Source organism: Bos indicus, chromosome 4 (assembly GCF_029378745.1).
Source record: "Bos indicus isolate NIAB-ARS_2022 breed Sahiwal x Tharparkar chromosome 4, NIAB-ARS_B.indTharparkar_mat_pri_1.0, whole genome shotgun sequence".
Taxonomy (NCBI): domain Eukaryota; kingdom Metazoa; phylum Chordata; class Mammalia; order Artiodactyla; family Bovidae; genus Bos; species Bos indicus.
In genome coordinates, this window is record NC_091763.1 from 96,522,784 (window position 1) to 96,545,842 (window position 23,059).

Here is a 23,059-nt window from a genome sequence, read left to right on the forward strand (position 1 = left end):
TCACCCTCCAACCTTAACTGGCCATCAGTCATTAGCAACTCCCTAAACAGCTCCATCAGGTAACATCGCCCACCACTTGTTTCACACGTGGGAAAGCTGCAAGACAGCCCGAGAAGCTCCTGGAGGGGAAGGGGTTGAGGTCCCACAGGCTCTGATCTTCCTACCAGCTTGCTGTCTCCTCACTTAGCAAGTAATCAAATAAGAGAAGGAACTCCCAGTCCGCCTGCCCTGGAATCCTCCCCCGAGCTTTGCAGAGTGGCTGGTCTGGGGCCAAAAGAGGTGTGAGGCTCACCGCCCCCAGTGGGGATGGTGTGGGGCCTGCATTCTTTCAGAGCTGCAACAGTCACACTCTTTTGTGGTCAAGGTGACCCATTAGGCAAGAGTTCAGGGTTCTGCCTGAGGCCACCAGCCAGAATTGTTTGCTGTCCCCCTGCAAGCAGGGGCGGGCATGTGAAAGACCTTGGCCTCATTACCACCCGCTTTGGCCAACTTGGCCCACCAATCCTAGGCTCTGAAAACTGGTCCACTCCCAGGCTGCTCTCATCAAGGGCTTCCTCAAAGTTCTGCTTCACAAGCACGGTTTCTGGCCTGCTGTAGACAGTGGGGAAATGAACACACAGGGAGGCCAAGGTTACTGCCCACGATCACAACATTTCAAAGCGGTGAACCAGGGACCAGTCTTTCCGTCTACTCCCATGATGGCCGAAGAGAACGCTCCCATAGGTGGTGTGGGAGGACCTTGTTTCCGAGTCATTCTAATAGCTTAAATAAGCTCATCATCTAGGGCAGTGGTCTCCAAGTGGTAACATGTGCCATGCGTGGATGACAGTGCTGCTGAGAAATACAGCTTCTTGGCAGTGGGATCCTTGCTAGCTCATTTTGGAATGCCAGCATCCCACCACGGCATAGCTGAAATGTTCCAAATCTCTCAAACTTAATGAAACACCTGTCCTCTCTAACACCATCAGAGGTAATTACACATGGCTCTCACACAATCATACGTACCCAGCCTCCAACTGCCTCGTCGGCTGCTTCCCTGGGCATATATCTGGGTGTGTTCCCTGTCAATCCTGGCATGACCGAGTTGGAAGAGCCCCTCCTTCTTAATTCTCTAGGAAAACTGGCATAAAATTCTGTAGTCTGGTATCAACTGGGCTTAGATGAGTTTGAAGTAATTATGACAGAGTTAGGAAAATCTTTATCTTTTATTTTATTTATTTATTTTTGCCTGTGCTTGGTCTTCATTGCTGTGTGGGCTTCCTCTAGCTATAGCGAGCAGGGGCTGCTCTCTAGCTATTGTGCACGGGCCTCTGTCTGCGGTGGCTTCTCCTGTTGCAGGGCACAGGCTCTAGGGCACTCAGGCTTCAGGAGCTATGGCACGTGGGCTCAGTAGCTGCACTTCCCAGGCTCTAGAACACAGGCTCAATGTGCGTGGTTTAGTTGCTCCATTGCATGTGGGATCTTCCCAGATCAGGGACTGAACCCTTGTCTTCTGCACTGGCAGATGGATTCTTTACCATTGAGCCACCAGGGAAACCCAGGGAAATCTCTTTTTTTATAAACAACTTTATTTATTTTTTTTTCTTTTTGCCATGTCACACAGGATGTGGGATCTTAGTTCTCCTGTAAGTGTATTAGTCACTCAGTCGTGTCCAACTCTTTGTGACCCCATAGACTGTATAGCCCACCAGACTCTTCTGTCCACGGAATTGTCCGAGCGAGAATACTGGAGTGGGTTGCCTTTCCTTTCTCCAAGGGATCTTCCTGACCCAGGGATTGAACCTGGGTCTCCTGCATTGCAGGTGGATTCTTTACCATCTGAGCCACCAGGGAAGCCTTAGTTCCCCTACCAGGGATCAAAACCCACTCCCCTGCTATGGAAGTGCAGAGTCTTAACCACTGGACCACCAGGCAAGCCCAGGAAAATCTTTTTTTAAACAATTTAAGTTTTAATTTTTTGCTACCTCACACAGCATGCAGGATCTTAATTCCCCTACCAGGGATTGAACCCATGCCTCCTGTAGTAGAAGTGCAGAGTCTTAACCACTGGATTACCAGGGATGTCCCAGAGTCAGGAAAACCTTTACATTCAAACTGCCAGACTTTAAATGACTGATACACACACATAGGGTACTGTTGAAAACTTAGAATTCATATTTTTAAAACTCTATTTAGAAACTGCCCCCATTGGTAATTTTGTAGATGAATGTTTACACATACACCACACATATTCTACACAAACACATTTTCCTAACAGTGTTAGTCCTCACACTCAATCCCCATGAAGTGCAAAGGGAAAAAAAAAATCCTCATCTTGGGAACCCAAAGACTGAGGTCAGATGGGGAAGTCTTGACTTGTGGTGAGAAAGTAGGAGAGACAGTCACAGGTGCACACAGAGTTCCAGGGTCCCTTTCTATGCCTGCCGTCCCAGTACTTCTCTCCTTCTTCCCACAGGATGAGGAGAAGCAGAAAGAGATGAGAAGGAAGGCAGGGCCAAGCTTTAGAATAAGTCATCAAAATGGCAAACAGGTCTTCTTCAGCTTTTCCAGGAACAACCCCACCCTATCCCCACATACATAATTATATTTATGTACATACTGTTACATACACATATGAAGAGACAAAGAATTATAGAACACATCAGCTGTTCATTTTCACAAGCCCAGTTGAGAGCAATCCTGGAATAGGGAAGCCTGTGGTGAGAGTCCAGGGATGGCTACCAGCAGTGAGGGAAAAGGCCCAGTCTCTACCAGGCTCAGAACGCAGGCCCTGATATGCCCAGAAGCTTCCAGCATGCAGAGCCACCCAAAAACGTGAGTCTCAAGTGCTTCCTTCTGGAGCCTCAGACTCCCCATATGCCCCAGCCTCATCTCTACCCAGGTTTCCCTGGTGGCTCAATGGTAAAGAATCCGCCTGCAATGCAGGAGGTAAGGGTTAGATCCCTGGGCTGGGAAGATCCGTTGGAGAAGAGATAGGCTACCCACTCCAGTATACTTGGGCTTCCCTGGTAGCTCAGACAATAAAGAATCTGCCTGAAATGTGGAAGACTTGGGTTCAATTCCTGGGTCAGGAAGATCCCCTGGGGAAGGGAATGGCAACCCACTCCATTATTCTTGCCTGGAAAATTCCATGGACAGAGGAGCCCAGTGGGCTACAGTCCATGGGGTCACAAAGAGTCGGATACAACTTAGTGACTAAATAGCAGCAACAACCCATCCCTCTACAAAACTGGATATTTGAGGGGGAAGCAAAACTGAGTTGGAAAACGCACTCAGGGGGACTTGCCTGGTCTTCCAGTGGTTAATACTTTGCCTTCCAATGGACAAGAGCAGGTGCAGTCCCTGGTCAGGGAGCCAAGATCCCACATACCTCGAGGCCAAAAAAACAAATCGTAAAACAGAAGCACTACTATAACAAATTCAATTAAAGACTTAAAAAAAAATGATTCCATCCAAAAAATCTTTTAAAAATAAAATAAAATGCACATAGGCAAAAGGAACCAAAAAGTCATTTATATTCATAAAAGGTAGAGATTGCACAATGGATTATAAAGGCATAGATTTTGGAGTCTGTATGCCAGCTAGCATTCTACCTTTCTGAATACAGATCTCTTCAAGGGCAAAACTGCAGCAAAAGCCCTCACCATGCAGGGTTGCTGCAGGGCGCTAGGCATTCGCTGTAAGGTCTGAGCCGCAAAGCACACAGCACACAGTAGCTGCTCATTTTTCCCTCACCTCTGGCTTCTCTCTTTCCTCCCCAGCCCTGACCGAAGTCCCAGTTGTTTTTTCCAATTTAGAAGCAGAACCAGCTCTTACTGACAATTCACCCAGGGGCTGAAAATTCTATTTCATACACCTGAGACTGAAGACAGACCTCAGTCTGGTCTAACAAACCCATTGGCCCTTTCTCACTCACTCTGCCCACCTAAAGTCACCAAGCCCATAAAAGCCCCCTTTTTTTTTCTCTTCTTTGGTCATCTCACAATGCCTAAAATCTCATCTTGCTCAACAGTAAACCTCAGGAGAAGCTGGCCATGGTGCTGGGAAATTTTAGGAAGGAAACAAAAGTAGACACACAAACATGAGCCTGGCCAATCACGGTTTCCCAACCGGTAAATCATCAAGGTCAATGGTGACTCCCTTTCGGGGGAGGGGACACTGTTCACAGCTGTCACAACTGACCCTCGTGCTGACAGGTTTCCTTCCAGTTCTTCCCACTGGGCTTTGGTAGCTGTTGCACATAGTGGAGGAAACAAAACCTACTTTGCCTTGTAAAATAAAGACAAAGAGGAGCTTTCCAAAAGCCTTTTTTCCCCCCAGAAAAAGCTCTTCTGAAACCAAGGGAAAGCAAACTTACAGATAATGAAACTCCAAATAAAGTCACTGAAACTGATTAAGTCCATGAAAGGCCCCTTTCATTCCAATGTCCAAGAAGGAAAGCCCAAAGCTGTCTTGACCAGTGGAGCTTCCTGGGTTCCAAAACATGGGAGACCATCCTCATGCCGTCTGGCTGGGGTGGGAGGAGCTGAATCTGATTGGGAACTATGCCAAAGTCTGGTGGGATTTTCAGTCTTTTTAAACACTTTACTTCTCTCTCTCTCTCTCTTTTTAATTGGAGGATAATTGCTTTACACTGGTGTGTTGGTTTCTGCCATATAACAACATTGATCAACCATAAGTATACATATATCCCCACTCTCTTGAGCCTCTCTCCCACCCCTTCCCATCCTACCCCTCTAGGGGTGGGTCTCCCATGGGTCCTATCTGGTTCCAAAATGCCTCCCCAAACTTCCACTCTCACACATCTTCCCCAACAACCTTGCAGCTATATCAGAGCCATCTCTGTGGTAGACAGAATCACTGCCCCTCCAAAGAAAGATGTCCACATCTTACCTCCAGAATTAGAGACTATGTTACTTCACATGGAAAAAGGGATTTGGCAAGTTCCCTGGTGGCTGAGTAGTAAAGAATCTGCCTGCAATGCAGGAGATGTGGGTCCAATCCTTGGGTTGGGAAGATCCCCTGGAGAAGGAAATGGCAACCCATTCCAGTAATCTTGCCTGGAGAATCCCATGCACAGGGGAGCCTGGTGGGCTACAGTCCACGGGGTCACAAAGAGTCAGACTGAGTGACTAACACACAAAGATAAGGACCTGGGGAGATTACCCTGGATTATCTAGGTGGGCCCAATCCAATCCCAGGAATACTTAAGAATAGAGACCCTCTTCCAGCTGTGGTTAGTAGGAGATGCACTCGAGGAAGGGGCAGAGAGATGCTGTGCTGCTGGTTTTGAGCATGGCGGGAGGGGGCCATGAGCCAAGGAAAGTGGGCAAACCACAGGAAGCTGGAAAAGATGAGAGAACAGATTCCCCTCTAGAACTTTTGTGAACATGTTAGCCTCTCAGTTGTGTCTAACTCTTTGCGACCCCGTGGACGGTAGCCTACCAGGCTCTTCTGTCCATGGGATTTCCCAGGCAAGAATACTGGAGTGGGGTGCCATTCCCTCCTCCACGGGATCTTCCTGACCCAGGAATCTAACCCAGGTCTCCTGCATTGTAGGTGGACTCTGTGAGCTACCAGGAAGGAGTAAAGCTTTGCTGGCACCTTGGTTTCAGCCGAGTGAGCATCTGACCTACAGAACTGTAAGACAGTAAGTTTGTGCTGATTTAAGTCAGTAATTTTCATAATCTATCGCAGCAGTGATAGGAGACACACACTCCACTGCTGGTCCCTGGGAAGGGGTCTGCTGCTGCCTGCCCACGTTCCCTCAGGGCTTGATTCTTCCAAAGGCACTGCCGGCTGAGTCCTCCCAGCAGAGAAGCTCACCTGCCTCCCCTGTTACTTCTGTGGCGCTCTGGCCCAGGTCCTCACCAAAAGAGCAGCCTGTCCTCTTTTTCCATTTCAAACAGCCCTGCTTCCTTAAAGACACTCCCAAGACTTGTTCCTAGGACCCTTCGAGTTCCAAGCTAATTTGTCAGATGAGGGACTGCGGACACGGGGGAAGGTGAGGATGCTCCGGCACCCAGAGGTGGACTTGAAAAATATCCAGCACCGTGCTTGTGATGCAGGACAACTGTCCACAAGCAAGCACAAACACGGAAGAGGCTGGCCCTTTCTTCTGAGTCTGGGTGCACTCTCTAAGCTGGTTGTTATGCTGGCTCTTTCCTAAGTTGAGGTCGTAGGCACAAAAGCTAATCTTAAGAATAGGGAACCCAGGGAAGCTGAAGACAGAAGTGAGAATTGTCGGAGGAGACGGAAGCCCCTCTTGTGGAACAGTGGTGGTGGCAGGAGCCGGGGCACACGTGGGAGTCTCCTCCAGCAGACTACCTCCCGAGCCTGCCAGGGGCCCTGGAACCTGGTTCTGGGCTGTCAGCAAAGACAAATTTAGAACCAATGATTTCATCTTGCAGAACAGCCCCAGGGCCTCAGAGTACTCTGGGAAACATCACTTTGGGAAGTTGGAAAGTGGATGTCACTGCTGGTGCTATCAGGTAGGTGGAGCGCCCAGGGGTCCCTCCCTTGGCTCACCCAGGAGGAGCAGGTGCAGGTGATGGCAGGGCATGGGAAGAGATGGGACATTGGGTGAGGCCTGGACTGCTGCCACCCTGCTCTCCCCCAGCCCGGAGAGCCCAGGTACTGTGAGCTGGCGCTTTAAGGTGAGTACATCTATATACCAACGTTCTTTGCTGTGATGAGCAGTGAGTAGCAACAAATATCCTAACCGTGAGCTGGTGGCTCACGTCCCTGTGAAGCCCCGCTCCTGCTTATACCAAGACATGTTGTGATAGAGTGTTTATAAATGGAGCAGCAGCAGAAGGTGGGGGAGGCCTGGAGCTCATTCCCTCTGCTGTTTACTGCAAATAAGACCAAAGCCCTGCAAAGGGCCAGGTTGGTGATGACTGTCCCTTGCTCCTTGCAGTGAATCAGCAGCAGAGAAGGCGGAGAATTCATCATCAAGTGCAAACCCAAATTTCTGCCGCTGGCCCAGGCCACCTCTCCGTGGCTTCACAGTTGGTTTTTTGGCTTATCTTAACTAGGGACTTTTGCTGGTCAGTTCTCCTGAGGTTTTTCAGTGTGTGTCATGGACAGATTCTCCCTCCAGAGCAAAGAAGCCACAGCGGCAACTCCAACGCTGCTGCCAAAGCCCCAGGAGGGCAGTGGAGGGGACAGGTTCTTTGAGATGAGGACCCATGGCTCCTGCTTCTGCAGTCAATAGATGGGGCTCCACAGCCCTTCCTGATGAAGGGAGGAATGAAAATTCTAACAGAGTGGACTTAATACATCTCTCATAGAAAGAAATCCATCTCTAACTACCAAATAAACATTGGTACTCCTAGAAGGTTGGACTCCACAGAAAAGAGTGGTCCCCATCACACAGCTAAAGGTGATGGATAGTGATGGAGAATAAAAGCTGTCATATAAGAAAGGCCAGGTTTATATCCCAACCCGCCAGGGGTGAGTTGCATGTCAGTTTCAGTCATATTAGGGAAGATCAACTCCCAGAGAAGAAGGGCTGGGGGTCTGATAAATTCCATACTGGGAAGTGCCAATGGGAGGTAATGAGGGGCTGTCAGAGAAATAAATCAAAACATATTGAGAATTCGGGGTGACCACCAAAATAAAATCTCTTCTGCCAAAGACAGCAGAGACATCATTGTGGCTCAAGGAAGGGAAGTTCTACAAGCAAGTCAGAAAGAAACTGACAGCAGCATCTCTTCATGTAAAGATGTCAGGAAAAACTGCAGGGAGAAACTGTGATACAGAGCAAGAAGCTAGCATTATGGCTACACACCAGGACCCAGAGGGTAGAGGCAGGGTCAGCTGCAGGAGCAAAGAATCTTTGGGGGGGGGGGTCTGACACAGAGCACTCAGCCAACATCCCATGACACACATGATGCGTGCACACACACATCTGTGCACACATACATACACGTATTCACACGCCCCTGCAGCACCGGGAGAAGAAACAAAATTACTTCAGACTGTGAACCATTTATCCTGGAGAGGCAATATGAGATTTTTTTTTTTTTTGGCTGTTCTTTTAATTAAAAGTTAGCTCATAAATCAAAGACCTTGTTTCCAGGCTGCAGGAGGTGGTAGGAAGAATCCCAAGCTTTTCAGAACTGAGTATTGCCCTGTGTCCCCGCTTCCTTCACCCATGGTATGCACCCCGTTACAGCACCTCAAGGCAGTAGCAATCTAAGGAGGAACCAAGGGTGGCTTCCTGAAGTTCTCCCAAAGAGATCTTGAGCATGTACATGCGCATGCGCGCATGTGCGCGCGCACACACACACACACACACACACACACACACAAATCCCACAAGGACTGGTTAGTGCATCTATTTGGAGCCTCTGAGGTTTCCCCTGGGGACTTTCTACCCTCTGCTCTAATACTCTGCCTGGGTTCACATATGTGTTTACCTCAATGGAGTTTGAAGACTCTCCTTAGAAGTTTACTAAGCACATAAAATCATTTGGTCTTCACCATTGTCTTAATTTTTATTCGTTTCTCCTACTGAATCAAGAAATGTTCTCCAGATGTGAAGACCTTTTATTCTCAGCTTATTCATATGAGAGATGGGGGGTGCATATATTAGCATGCTAGTTGCTCAAAAGGTGAAATATGTATAGTTAAACAATTTGTCCAAAATCAGGAGTGCAGCCAGCAACAAAGTTGAGATTTCCCAGCTGTCGGTTCCACCTCTTCAGACAATCTGCCGGTCTCGGTTTCAACAGTTTAGAAGCATGGGAAACCCCTGACACAGACCTGGACAGACACTTGGGCACAAAGGCTGCGAGGATGCCTAGAAGCGAACATGGGAAGTAGCAGGGTAGCACCCAATGGTGCCTTTCCCCCCTTCTTGCCTTCTTCTGGCTTAAGAGAATAGTTGCCATGCCCACTAAGGAAGTTTATTATTTTTTCATTTTCAAGCTACTCCCCATCAAAGCATCTGAAAGCATTTGTGTACTCTCTCTCACATGTTTGCACATTTTGGGGGGAGAAAAGGGGACAAAGAAAGACGACCTCTTACAAGAAAAGGAATGGAGAGAGAGTTTTGTTTTAGCATCCTTTCTCGAATCTACCCATGATGCCCTGAGCCTCTCTCTCCCTGTGTCCCCTCACCCGACCCAGCTATATCCCTCTGATCTTGCTGTCAGAGAAAGAGTCCAGACAAAAACAAAGGTCATACAAAGCGCAAAGTTCCCCTTTCTCCTGTCCCCAGACCCCACTCCCTCAAAAACAATCAAATTTAAAGCAGAGAGATTAAATTATCACTAAGTTAATTATGGGAATCACACTTAGGCTGGCTGTCGGGAAGCGAGGTCAGCAGGCAAGAGGCATTAAAATTAAAGGCAGATGCATGAAGCACTTAAAAAAGCAACTGGGAGAGTCATTACCCCCCCACCCATGAGGAAGCAAGAAACCACTCTGATGTTTGAGGCACTGTCCATCTGGGCAATAGTCAGAGCCTTTGACAGCTAAATAGCTGCACTCTGTCATCATCTCAAAGCCAAAGTGGGCGAGTCAGAGGTAAACTGATTAGATGGTGTGTTGCTAATTTCCCAGAGAGAATGCGAGGGAGTGGGCTCAGTCCAAGAGGGCAGAGCACAGGAGGACCTGCCCCAGGCTTGAGTGCAAAGAGAAGGGTCTAGAATCTAAAATATGGCACAAACAAACTAATCTTCAGTGCAGAAACAGAATCATGATGTAGAGAACAGGTGTGTGGTTGCCAAGGGGGCGGAGGCGGGGGAGAGGTACGGCCTGGGAGTTTGGGGTTAGTAGATGCAAACTATTACATTAGAATGGATGAACAATGAGGCCCTACTGTACAGCACGGGGAATTATATCCAGTCTCCTGGGACCGATCATAATGAAACAGAATATCAGAAAAAGAATGCATATATATGCATAGCTGAGCCACTGTGCTGTACAGCAGAAATTATTTCAACATTGTAAATCTACTATACTTCAATTTTTTTTTTTTTAAGAGACCGGTCTGGCTCCTAAGTGTGCATGCATGGGTACACATCAGCATGCATGAGTGCACACAGGTATGCATGGAATTAGGTACATGTGCACGTTTATGGCATGAATGTGTGTGTGTGTGTGTGGCAGAGGGTCCACAGTATTTCGTATCCACCTGAAAATCGAAGGTGAAGAGCTTAGAAAGGATCAAAGGGCTCCTTCTAGCACATCTGCAACAGGGCAACTCCCTATAAGCTTTCTTTGATTTCCAAGACTCACCCAGTGGCTGCCACCAGCTCAGCCGTGAAAATACATATCATTTAATTATTCCAAGTGCCATCCAGTTATGGATGTTCAAGGACTCCTCAGGCATCGTCAATATGATGTAAGTTTAAGACACGTCAGCCAAAAAATTTGCTATCCACAGAATGAGTTCGAAGGCTGAAAAAAATCAGTGTTTTTCAAACCAGTCTGCAGGATTGCTTCCTCCATGCAGGATTCCAGCTCTGCCATTTCCAAAGAGGAGGAGATGGTGGGGAAGCCTGACAGGGAACCTGGCCCTGAGTCAGTAGCCAGCTTTGGGACTAGAATTCCCAAATTAGGTTCCTCACCTGGAGGATGAATTTCAAGGGCCAGTGGTCCTGACTGTCCAGAGTGAATTCTTTTAGAATTCATAGTCAAAAAACAAGAGGACAGAGGGGAGATGGGGGAATTTGTCAGTGGGTGGAGTAAATTACATGGGGAAAATTAATTTGGAAGATTCCATTTAATTGTAGTTACGAGAAATGATTTAATAAATTTGGATAATTTAATTATTCCAAGAGACATCCATTGAGCACAGTCTAATCTTTGTATTTAAGTAGAAAAGTGCCCTCACTCTTAAGGAAAATTGGATGCAGGGAAATACAAACAACTACAGCCCTCACTAATGGAAGGGACTGAGTGATTCTCATTTCAGTTTCAGAAGAAGCAAGTCACCAGAAAACAAGCTGATAGAGCATTTTGTTTTTAAAAATCTCCAACACTCTTTCTGAGCTTGATGTCATAAAACCAGCCACATCCTGTATTTTTTCATACATCTTCTCCAATATTAAGTAAGAAGATACCTTGTGCTCTTTAATTCAAGAAACATCCAGCATATTACAGACAGGTCAAGTAGAGATGTCCTGACTCAAGGTAATGTTCACAATAATAATCCTTATAGTAAACTGTACTATTGACAGAATATCCTCTGTCCCTCCCTCCAGGAACATATATGCACCTGGCCTCTTCCCGTGGTGAGAGTAGAGTCTCCACACCATTCCCTTTGGTGTAGCCTATAAAATGTGAGGGGCAATGACATGTGCCACATCCAAGCCACAGCATTAACATCCGAGAGGGATCTGGGCATGTCTTTAGCCTCTGTCCGAAAGAAGTGACCCAGAGCATAGCTGCAGCCAAACCAGGGTGCACATGAGCATGAGCTGGAGACAAGTTTATGCTGTTGTGGCAGTCACTTGAAACGGGGGTTATTTGTTACTGAGCCTTAGCTTAGCCTAAACTAGCTGATAAACACACACACACACACACACACAGCTACTATAAGACCCCAAGCCCCAAGAGTCAATCTCAAAATATGTTTTTTATTTAGCATTTCAGGAAAGTGCTGTGCTGGACACCCACATCTAACTAGGAAAGGTTTAGACATGCTGGGGGAGACGTTTAGAAGTCTGATCCAGAAGTGAAAAAACAAACAAACCAAAAAAACTATTTTTTAATGCAAAGAAAATGAACAAATTCCTCTTGGGAAAAATTCTAAGATTTTGAAACTATTGCCTATGATTTCTGGGTAATAAAACTGGGAGTGAATAAAAACTCAACTTAGTAAAATAAATATGTTCAGAGGCTATTAATTTTAGGAAAGTGTTCTTCAGTTTAGAAAAGGATTCATTGGTTCCTTTGATGAACTCCTATCTCTTAAGCCCATGATCTTTCCATCAGTGAAGAGGCCCAGAGCCTCACTGAGGCAATGGAGCAGTCAGTCAAGTTGTCCTTGACCCTGCCCAGCTCTGGAGGAGACCAGTTCCCCAGCCGCCACAGGGGCACTTAAGGCCAACAGCGTGGTTCAGCTCTACGAGGCCTCAGATGATCCTGCCTGATAAACTTCATGGGATTTAAGAAAGATGGATTCTGTGAGTGATATTTAAAACGTAATTTCCTCTCCCAAGCCTGGTATATCTGGGGGAAGGCCCAGAAGAGCTTTAATAATAAAGATTAAATAAGACATTCTTATTGTATGCTCATCTAAAGCATTTAAAATATGGCTTTAGGTACACACAACTTTTCAAAAAGCCGGTGCCCCTATCATGAGAAATCGCTGTAAAGGGATTCTGTTTCTGGTAGAAAAGCATGGATAAATGCTGTGCTCTTAGGATGAAATAGAGAGAATTGAATGATCACAGCAGGGAAGGCTGGCAAGTTAGCCGAAAGACCAAGGTAGAGAATTCATCCACTTACAGATCTTTAAGAATGAACCAAAGGTATCTAACCATCTTCACTGTTATCAGAAACCACAAAGCATGTGAGATACCCATGTGATATTAGGTATAATCCTGCCTGAAGCAACACTTGGCATCTGGGATTCCTGCTGGGAAGACCTGAGAAGCATCAGGATTTGATGTGACTTGTGGATGCAGTGATGAGAGTAGGTCATAAGCCGGTCTCAGCATCGTTCTGGCCCCTCAAGTCCAACCAGCCACTGAGGTCACACCCAAGTTCAGCTCCCCCGTCCCCAGCACACTCTCAATCTGGTGGGAGATATGAGTTAAGCAGAAAGACAATCCAACTCCCTGGCAACAATCTCTTCCTGTATGCCTTCCCTTCCACCCTTCTTGGTCCCAAAACCTCTGGAGCCTTCAGGGTGGGGTATGGTGAGGGAGGAACCTTCTGGAAGGGGGCTCAAAGCAGAAAAATTGGGTTGAGGGGAGGCGCTGGGGATGCCAGAGAGTGGCCCCAAGGAAGAGAGAGCCAGTGGAGGGGGAGGAGCCCTGAGCCAACACCCACTGCTGATGGACCCACTCTTTGGCCCGCTTTTCCTAAAGAGACTCACAGGGGCACCAACAGGGCAACGCAGGTCAAGTGAATCAACCATCCAATCACAGTGTCCCTCGAGCCACTAAATCTATGAAGAAATCGTGGAGCCAGAGCTGCCTCGGGACTTGCTACCCCACTGTCGTCCTGGGTAATCAGTCAAGATAACATCTGCGAATGGATTTCCCCTATGTAAAGTGTACAAGCCGCACAATGACAAGAAGCAGAGGCCAAGAGCTGAGAGAGTAAACGTGGGGCGAGCAGGTCCAGGACAGAGAAAGGCCATGAGGCTTGGGTGGAGGGGACCGGCATTTAGGAGGAAAAAGAAGGCTGGATGGACTGGTGGAGGGAGAGGCTAAAAGGACCAGGGGGTCTAAGGAGACGGTATAATTAGGTCCTCAGTTGCAGGGGGCTTGCCAAGAAGTTATGGGATATGACCCAGTCACGGGGACCTTGGTTGACCAATAACAGGGAAAGGAATCAGGAACCACTGAACACAGTCCCGGGGGCTGTTGGGAGAGAGAATTCTGTGACAACCCCCAAGACAAACACCCCAAGTGAGTCCCGGGTGGCGGGTCAGTGGTGAGTGGAAAAGTGCAGCTTGTTTCCCAGAAAGCCTCCGGCCCCTCCCCAGGACCACCACCCGCTCTACTGTGCAATGCAGTCCAGCATAATTCCCCCTCAAAGGAGGCTGTTCTTGGAGGGAGGTTTGTGATGCGAGAGCTGCTGCAGGGGTGGGAAGCCCACCATTTCTTAGGTGGGAGCTCCTTCCTTGGTATTTCAATTTAGCTGGGATCCTGGAGACTCATAACGTGGGGGCCCAGGCAGTGTTCAGGGCTGAAGGGCTGAGCTGGAGGACCTGTGTCCTTGGAGAGGCTGGACCTCTGACATGCAGGTGGGTGACAGGCAGTGGGGGCCACAGAAGCTTGGACAAGATCTATAGTTTTTCAAGTAGGAGAATGAGAGAACTGGAGCTGTTTTAGATAGATGAGTCTGGCACAATCTACAGGAAATTAAAGTGGGGGGGCGCCTTGAGATGGGGAATTCAGTTACAACCGTCCACACTTGACCACTGGGGCCCTGAGCCAGGGCAGAGACAGAGGGAAGGAAAGGAAAGTAGGAAGGTTCTGGCCAACAGGTATGCTGGCCAGAGGCAGGAGGTAAGATTTACCCACAGGCCGAGAACGTAGCCACAGGTAGAGTCCATGACTTGCCTGTATCAGCGAGGGCAGACCTTAGATCAAATTGCACGCCCTCTAGTGAGTTACTCAAGCCCTCTCCTCCTGTGTAGAAGGGAGGTTGTAGTCTTTACCTGAAAGGAAAGGCTGAGGATGCCATGAGATGATCAATGTACACAACACAAGGGAAGCACCTAGAACAGTGCCTGCTGCCTACGAGGTGTTCAAAGCACGGTGGTCCCCTTCCCATCCTCTTTCCTGCCAGGCGCAATCCACAGGAAAATGACCCCTTCCTAAAAGCGAGGTCAAAGATGAGCACACGTCCTTCTACTCCACCATCATGGTTCAGTTGGTAAAGAATCCACCAACTATACAGGAGACCTGGGTTTGATCCCTGAGTGGAGAAGATATCCTGGAGGAGGGCGTGGCAACCCCCTCCAGTATCCTTGCCTGGAGAATCCCCAGGGACAGAGGAGCCTGGGGGGCTACAGTCCATTGGGTCTCAAAGAGTCAGACACGACTGAGCAACTTTCTCTTTGCTTCCTTCACTTTAAAAGCTAGGTGATCCCCCAAAGAGGCCAGAGTCAGGGGGCAAGGATTCTCCGTGGAATCAGAGCTCTCATCAGTTACTGACATGAAAGGTAAGTCTCGCTTATCCACCATCACAAATTACTACCCTTTCCCTAAGATAAGCTGGGTCCCCAGGGACGCCTCCCCAAGCTCCCAGACCACCCACCCACTCAAGACGATGTGCTGCCCTCTGGCCCTATGAGTGTAGCAGGCCACTTCGCCCCTTGTTGTCCATCCTTTGGGTTCTCTCCTATGTCAATCAAAGTCTGTGGGAGCCCAAAGTCAGGATTCAGTGCTGGTGCCATGATGGTTCCTGAGTAAGGCTGTGCTTCTTCCTATACCACTAAAAGTCAACTTGAACTTTAAAAGTACTGGTTCAGGGGTCCTTGATGGTTTAGAAACAGTCATCATGTGGCAGGCAGCCTCTAAGTGACCTTAAGGACCTAAGGTGACCTTAAGGACCCCTGCCTCCTTATCCATACCATTGTGGAAGCCCCTCCCCTGAGTGTAGGCTGGACCATGTGACTGGCTTCTAATAACAGGATGCCACAAAAGTCATCTCTGAAGTTAGGTTTCAGAAAATCTGGCTGTCATCGTGCTCGCCGCCTCTTGTTGGCTCCCTCTCTCAGCTGCCCTGTTGTGTGAGTGGCCATCATGGGGACCACGTGGCCAGGGGCCGAGGTTTCCAGTGAGGACCTGAGGCCTTGCACTGCCAAGTGCATGATCTTAGAAGAGGATCCTCCCCAACTCCGGCCTTGAGCTGGAGACGATGGATGCTCCAGACAACACTTTGATTATAGTCCTCTGAGCCAGAGGACTTAGCTAAGCCAGACCTGGATTCCTGCCCCATAAACTCTGTGAGATAAATTTGTTAAAGCCTCTGTGTTGGGGTCATTTGTCACACAGCAGTCCATAATCAATACATCTGTGTCCCCTGGGGGTGGGATAGAAGGCATGGAGTGAATGTGGGAGATGTGAGGAGTTGTTTAGAAGTCACCAGGAATGCCTCTATGAGAAACCAAAGCTGCTGGAAGAAGCACCATGACAGCACCAGGAAGCATGGAATTCATGGGAAGTCACTCGAGAACAAGTAGGAACTATAAGCAGACCATACCCCCCAATCAGAGCTTCCACGGGTGGACTCTAAGTCAATTTGGCTACACTGCCTTCCCCATCCCTGGTCCTATCCTGGCTTGGAGCCTCCACCAGGATCACCATCCAGATTCTATCCTCTTCCCGTCCAAAACTGATAAGCTATGAGCCCAGTAGTGAGGGGACCATTGACGGCTAGGTGCCCCACCTCCTCCTCTTGCCTCCTGCCTCCTCCCTTTTCCTCTGGAACATCATGCCTTTCATCCTTTCCCATCTTTGTTGTCTTGGTTACATGGCCAGACTCCTGATATGCCGCTAGTTTTCATTTTAATGATATGTTCTTGTAAAGCACAATATTTTACTTCAATTGCATGTGTCACTGGATAAATTCCTCCAGCGTGCCTGGCATTTGAGCATCAGATGACTGAGCACGCTCTATGATTTGGGGTGTTTCTGCAGCACTTTCTTTAATTTTAATGTCTGTGCTTTAATTTATAATCAGGATCATTCTACACAAATGTAGATATATATATATATATACACACATATGATTCAAAAAAATGGCACACATGTATCAATAAATCTTGAATTGGCAAAGCTCATTTAAAATCATCTCCTTAAGTCATGTGCACTAGCAATGATCATTTGGAAAAAAGAACGACAAATGCTTCCAGGGTAGTATTTTCTGGGAAGCTCAAAGTGTGTTTAAAGAGGACACCAGGAGGAGAACAAGTCTAAGCCCCAGCTCTTGGGGTCCAACTGCCTTGAGAGGGGCTGCAGCAGACGCACCGTTGAGAGGACACCACTCTAACCCCACTTGGGTCAGCACTGGTGACCGCTTGGGATCCCCGCCCAGAGACCTGCAGGACAGAGGGTGAGCCTCAGGGCTGAGTAGTGAAAAGTAGGGAAGGATAAGAAAATAGCACAAGTGGGAACACATTTACACAAAAAGGATGGTTGAGTGAGGGCTTGATGTTGTTCAGGAATATAAGATATGCCCAAGAGGATGGTTCAGATGCTAAGAATTCACCTGCAATGCAGGAGACCTGGGTCAGGAAGATCCCCTGGAGAAGGAAATGACAACCCACCCTAGTATTCTTGCCTGGAGAATTCCATGGACAGAGGAGTCTGGCGGGCTATAGTCCATGGGGTCACAAAGAGTCGGACAGAACTGAGCGACCAACACACACACACAAGAGGCTACTGCCAGCTGAGCTGGTTGCCACATCTCCCAGGTACAACGTGAACAAAAAGGCCTACAGCCCAGCTGAGGAGACTGAAACGAAGCGGGAGGAGGGCCACAAGGAGTGGATGGAAGGGCACGAGGCAAGGCTGGTTTGAAGGCCAGTCCCAGGACCCCCAGGCTTGAATGACCAGCCATCTCTCTGTCCCTCCTTAGACATGAAGTCAGAGAAAAGAGGGTCCCTGGAACATCTGTTGCACTCTTCTGTTTGCAGCATCTCAGCCTCAGCATCCCCCTCACTCAACCCATAGGTTAAGATCTACGTGGGCCTAATACTTGCAAAACCAGGGGTGGGAAATGCAAAAACAGCACGACAACAATGACAACAAAAAGCCAACAACTCTGATGCACTCTTCTCATTATGGAAATTGTCTGGCATTGATACTTCAACATTTCTTTTTCCCTTCTGCTTGAGTGACTACCCACAAGCAAAGCCTCTCTGGTTTGAAAAACTAACAGAGGATGAGATGGTTGGATGGCATCACTGACTCAATGGATGTGAGTTTAAGCAAACTCTGGGAGATGGTGAAGGACAGGGAAGCCAGCATGCTGCAGTCCATGGGGCCGCAAAGAGTTGGACACAACTGAGAGACCAAACAACAACATAACAGAGGGAACGCCCAAACCTTATATCCGGCACACTCAGGTTCTGCTCTGATCGCAGGGCAAGCTGGAGTTTCAACTGTCTCCACTGAATTTTGTGATGCCTCCAGTCATCTAGAGAGCTTTCCATGACATGAGTTTCTTTTTCGTTAACTTATTGTTGTTATTATTATTGTTTTTATTTTGTTATTATCGTTGTTATTAGTTATTATCAATTGATTTATGGATAAATTTCCAGGTGAATATTAAAGAGTTCTCAGATACACTGAGGAAGTTGCAAGGCAGGGGCTGCACACCTCTGATCTGGTGTTGCCCTGTGACTCGAGCACTGCAGAAACACCCACACACGCAGCATCTGTTTCTGAGAGCTTATGTTCAGAATGACACAGCCTCAGGCGAGTCTCCCTCCACCTCTGCTAGTTGCCCTTCTGGATCTGTGTTCAGGGCCTAAGGAACACAGGCAAATCAATTCCAAACAGGCTCAGACAGAAAAAGGCAGATACGTATGATATCATTTATGTGTGAAATCTAAAAAATCTGATACAAATGAATTTATATACGAAACAGACTCATAGACATAGAAAACAAATATATGGTTACCAAAGGGGAAAGAGAGGGAGGGATAAATTAGTTTGGGATTAACATATATACATTATTATATATGAAATAGATATAAAATAGGTTACCAACAAGGACTTACTATATAGCACAGGGAACTCTACTCAATATTTTGTAATAACTGGCAAGGGAAAAGAATTTGAAAAAGAAAAGCTAGATATGTATAACAGAACCACTTTACTGTACACCTGAAACTAACACAATATTATAAATCCACTATATGTCAATAAAATAAAAAGTAAAAAAAAAACAAAATTCAAACAGGCTCACAAAAAAAATGTAGGAAGACTGAATTAAGCTGCATGACAATTCCCAAGAAGAATGACTTTATGTTCTCTACTCCTGTGACTCTCCATGCTGACACACACCCACACAAGAGAGGCTGTGTGTGTGTGCATGCACACACACACACACACACACACACATCCGACTACAAGCCAACAGCAAGGCCAGCCAGGGTTCTGCTTACCCAACATTCTCCCAGTGCTCCGCCCCTTGGTGTGTGCAGTTCAACCTAACAAAACACCCAGGAAAGATGCAATCACAAAATGAAAGGAGCAATCACACCTCAGGTGAAAGTTTATGATGTTCTGGTTCACGATGAACATTAGTCTCTCCCACTAATGTCAGGCAGTAATTCACTGCTGAACAGCAGCCATAAAATATGATCACTTAGTGGTAAAAATGCAAGAGACAGAGAAATCGGAGCTGGAATATTTAAGCAAAGAGATCTTGTCCTCCAAGGCAACACTGACCTCATTTCCCCAACTTGGGTCAAAGGTTTTCAGATTTATATGGACACCTTAAAGCAAATCAGAATGGTGCTGGCCTTAAGAGTTTAACCTGTAGTTGAAACTGTAACAGCCCATAACTTATTCCTAAATTTCTAGGCACCTCCTGATGACTGGAGCATTTATGTGCCAATGCCAGCCATAACACACACACACACACAGATCAGAAAAAATAAAAGACATCCAAATTGGTACTTTCCTCACCTCCTTTCCCCCTGCCTCATGTGATGTGTGCACTAAAGGAGTAAAATTACAGTCATCAGAGACAAGGTTGCCAATGATGGGGACCCATACCTTTCAAACAAAATGGAAAGTCAGTAATTTTCAGGGCAGCCCATGGATAGCTGCCACAGACTAGCTCCTGAACTCCTGAAACTCACAGCAAAGTCCCTTACTCTTAGCAAACCCCCTAACCCTCTCCCGCCTAGCCTTCCCACCTTGAGTCCCTTGTCATATCGCAAAGAATGCTGCAAGGCCCTTGATTCATGCGGGAGATTATTACAGGGCTCAGAGAAGCCGGCTCTGTAATTACGGCGGCTGTATGATTTCTATTATCCTGAGCCCCCAGTTTCAGTAGCTCACAAAACTTCCCACTAAATCCTCCTGCAGCCCCACAGCTTTCCACGGCTGGGTCTCTGCCCAAAGAGTGAATGGGGTCCTGATAACCTCTGGGAAAAGCAGGACAGAGTTATGACAGGGGAAGGGGAGTGGTGCTCAGTGAGCCAGAGTGGTGGGGAATTCTATTGTTTAGAAAAAAATAAATAAATGGGCCAGTTTCGCTTTTTATTATTTCAAACAACAGACGCGGCGGCCCAGCTTTCCTTTCCCTATTCAGACTGTCCCCCAGGGCCGGCTGAGTCTGCAGGAGTGTAGCTGGGCTTCAGCAAAACTATTAAAAAGGCCACCACTCTGAGCTCGTGGAGCAGAAAGTTTGGCTGCCCCCATGGCCTGGCTTTCCCCCAGGAGGGCCACTGGCTCATTCCCCTACACATGACTCTCTGGCCCTACTTCTCAAATGTTTACGCTTCACCAGTGCCACTACAGTCCTGGAAATTAAATGTAATGTCCCAGGTGACTGAAAGAGAACCTCGCCCCCACCCCCTGCTCCAAAGTAAAAGATGAGAAATGCCAGTCCACAGTTTATAAAGCCCTAAAGCCCCCGGTCAGGTGTGGCCTGTCATGGCCAGCCTGGCTGACCTCGGGGCACACTTCAAGGCAAGGCTCTGCTCACAGCCTGCCCCACAATGGATGTATGTGTGCACTTGGCTTGCCCGGGGTCCTGGAGGTGTCTTCAGCCCCCACTCACAGAGATGGGCCTCGCTCTGACCCCCAACAGGGGACCGGCTTCCACAGGTGAGAGAGTCAGCCCCCATCAGCCTCTGACCACCCTCTGACCAAGAGCACACATTTATTTGCAAGTCAACCAACTTAGGTTTACGATGCAGCCATGGCCAGGAAACATCTCCCCCCGCCCCCCAAGAGAAAATAACTTTCTGTTCTGTTGTTTGCAGTGAATTCTCAATGTTTATATCACAGACACCATATACCCACCAGCTCAGACAATAGCAAAAAAAAAAAAAATTCTTTATGGTCTACTTGGTCTGGCCAGCAAGTGAAAAGATCCTCTGGCCCCTGGTAGGAAGTTGAGGGGGTTGGAACCTTCCAGAACATTGAAAAAAGTCACCTCTCCCTTCCACTGAGATGGGCTTAGTAGAGACAAGACCTAAAGCACTCCCAGTTCCTTCACTTACTTATTTACCCTTTGCTGCTGCTAAGTCGCTTCAGTCGTGTCCGACTCTGTGCAACCCCTCAACAGTGCTTATTTAACCATCAGAGCAAGCAAAGCAGGTCAACAGACATTTCACTGTGTGACTTGTATATGGGAATGACTTTGGTATTTAGAATCCACTTTGCCAGCAAATCGAACTCGTTGAATCCTCATGAAGAATGAAATCACCTGAGCAACCAACAGAAACATCTTTTCCCGAAGTCCCTGCTCTAAAGCTCGTGGACTTCCCCCTCCTTGGCTTATATGGAGGCTTATCAGACATAATTTCAGCAAGTTTGGTTATCTGATTTCCCAGCTCACTGAAAGCTGAAGCTACAGCTCAGGGAGGAGGCAGGGTGCTGATGTGGACCAGGCAGCATCTGGAAGGGATAAGTGACAAGGTGCCCTAGAGGAAGAGCTGGGAAGGCCGCAACGATCAGACACAACATTCCTGCACTTCCCAGCATCCTCCCTGGGCGTCCATGAGCCCTGTCCACTGTGTGAGTAGTAATCACAACGAGAAGGCCAAGGCAGCAAGGAAATATTCAGTTGCGTTTAACATAGTCTTCGCAGAAAGGCAGGTGACTAGGTAATATCATTCTTCAAGCTGTAAGGACAAAGGTTAAATGAATCTGTTCATTGACATAGAAGGCAGGACACTACAATGAGGAGGGTGATCCCAACGCGTGGTGGGCTGCCTGCATCACTCTCACTTCGTGCCATGGCATTTCACCAACATACGCTTTCTCTTCCAGCCGCTAGCCATGTAACTGCTCCACACACATCCCCAACCCACACACACTCTGCTCCCTGCCTCTCCCCCTCCACACTCCCACCCTCCAGCCCCACCACCTGTTCCACAAAGATGCACAATCTGAAGAGAGAAAAACAATGGCTGGAATGGGCTGTCACACCATAGAACAGGGTAACAGGTACAATCTCGAGATTTGCAGACAGCATTTCCCCTTGACCATCAAGCTCATACCGACAAACATAGCAAAGAGAAAAGCAGGCATCAAAACTCGGTCTCAGATAAGGCACCGCTGCTTCATCCATCTGAACCACACGATGTCCAGAAAATTCCAGGGGAAGCCTAATTAAAACAAGCAGGATCTCCGCATGGCATCATCAGTATTTCCCAGGAGAAAGCGTGAAGTATGATTATCAGCCAATAGAAAACAGGACCTACTGCCTTGAGTTTTAGAAAGGCTTTGGTCCAAGCAAGAAGGGCACTCTGGGGGACCAGTGCCAACAACCCACTAAGATGAGAGCCCAAGCCAAGCAGGTGACAGAGTACTTCTGCATAGATGGGGACATGAAACACAGCGGATAAGCCATGGTCACCCAGTACCACTGAAGCCAGCAAGCTTCTGGAGAACGAGGAGGAAAGCTCATGTCCCCGGATCACACGGTTCAACTCCACCTGCAGGCATTTCTGTGCTCCCACAGCATCCATGGTTTCCTCGTCCCACAATCTGGCTCTTAGCCCCAATAGCAATTCCAGTGGGTACTATATACTTTCCTCCATCTGTTCCCTAAATGGATTCCAGATGGATGCACAAACCAGAAAGGCTGAAGAGGGAGGAACAGGCACATCCCTTGCCCCTGTCCATCCTTCCCAACCATCCATGCCTAATAAGGGTCTTGCCTTAGGGCATAAGCCCACGTTGGCCAGAGCACACCATTTAGACTAGGAGCCTGGAGACGCACACCTCTCAGGAGCACACCAGCCCACAGAAGAGGTGGAGCCACACACTCACCCAGTGTGAGTCCTACAACAATCCTCATGTGAAGGCAGAGAAGGGACAAGAATACCACTGTCGACCTCAAAACAGCAAGACACCTTCTTGGTGCAAACCTGTATCACTCACCAACCAGGCCCGGGGTAGTAAGAGAACACAAGCCAATATCCATCCTGCTGGGGACAGGCTGTCCATACAATCACCAAAATGACTACCCCTTGTCCTACCTTCTTCAGCTTGCCACTTTTGGTGCCCACGAAGGCCAGAGAGTGATTCTTGTAGACGTAAGCGATGACAGAAGTCATGCGGTCCCTGTCCTCTGTGAAGACGGGGATGCCACGCACCATCTCTGACACGCCCAGGGGGGCGTTCATATCCAGGCCACAGAAGTTGTCATCAATGGTTAAGAGCTGAAA

General features: G+C 47.9%; 1 protein-coding gene across 1 annotated transcript in view; it reads right to left on the reverse strand.

Annotated features, from left to right (window-relative positions):
* Positions 1-23,059, reverse strand: part of PLXNA4 (plexin A4) — a 481,515-nt gene that overhangs the window by 362,996 nt on the left and 95,460 nt on the right. The window contains exon 3 of the mRNA XM_070788177.1: positions 22,871-23,053. Within this exon, the coding sequence (XP_070644278.1) occupies positions 22,871-23,053 (183 nt within the window). The remainder of the gene's footprint in view (positions 1-22,870; positions 23,054-23,059) is intronic.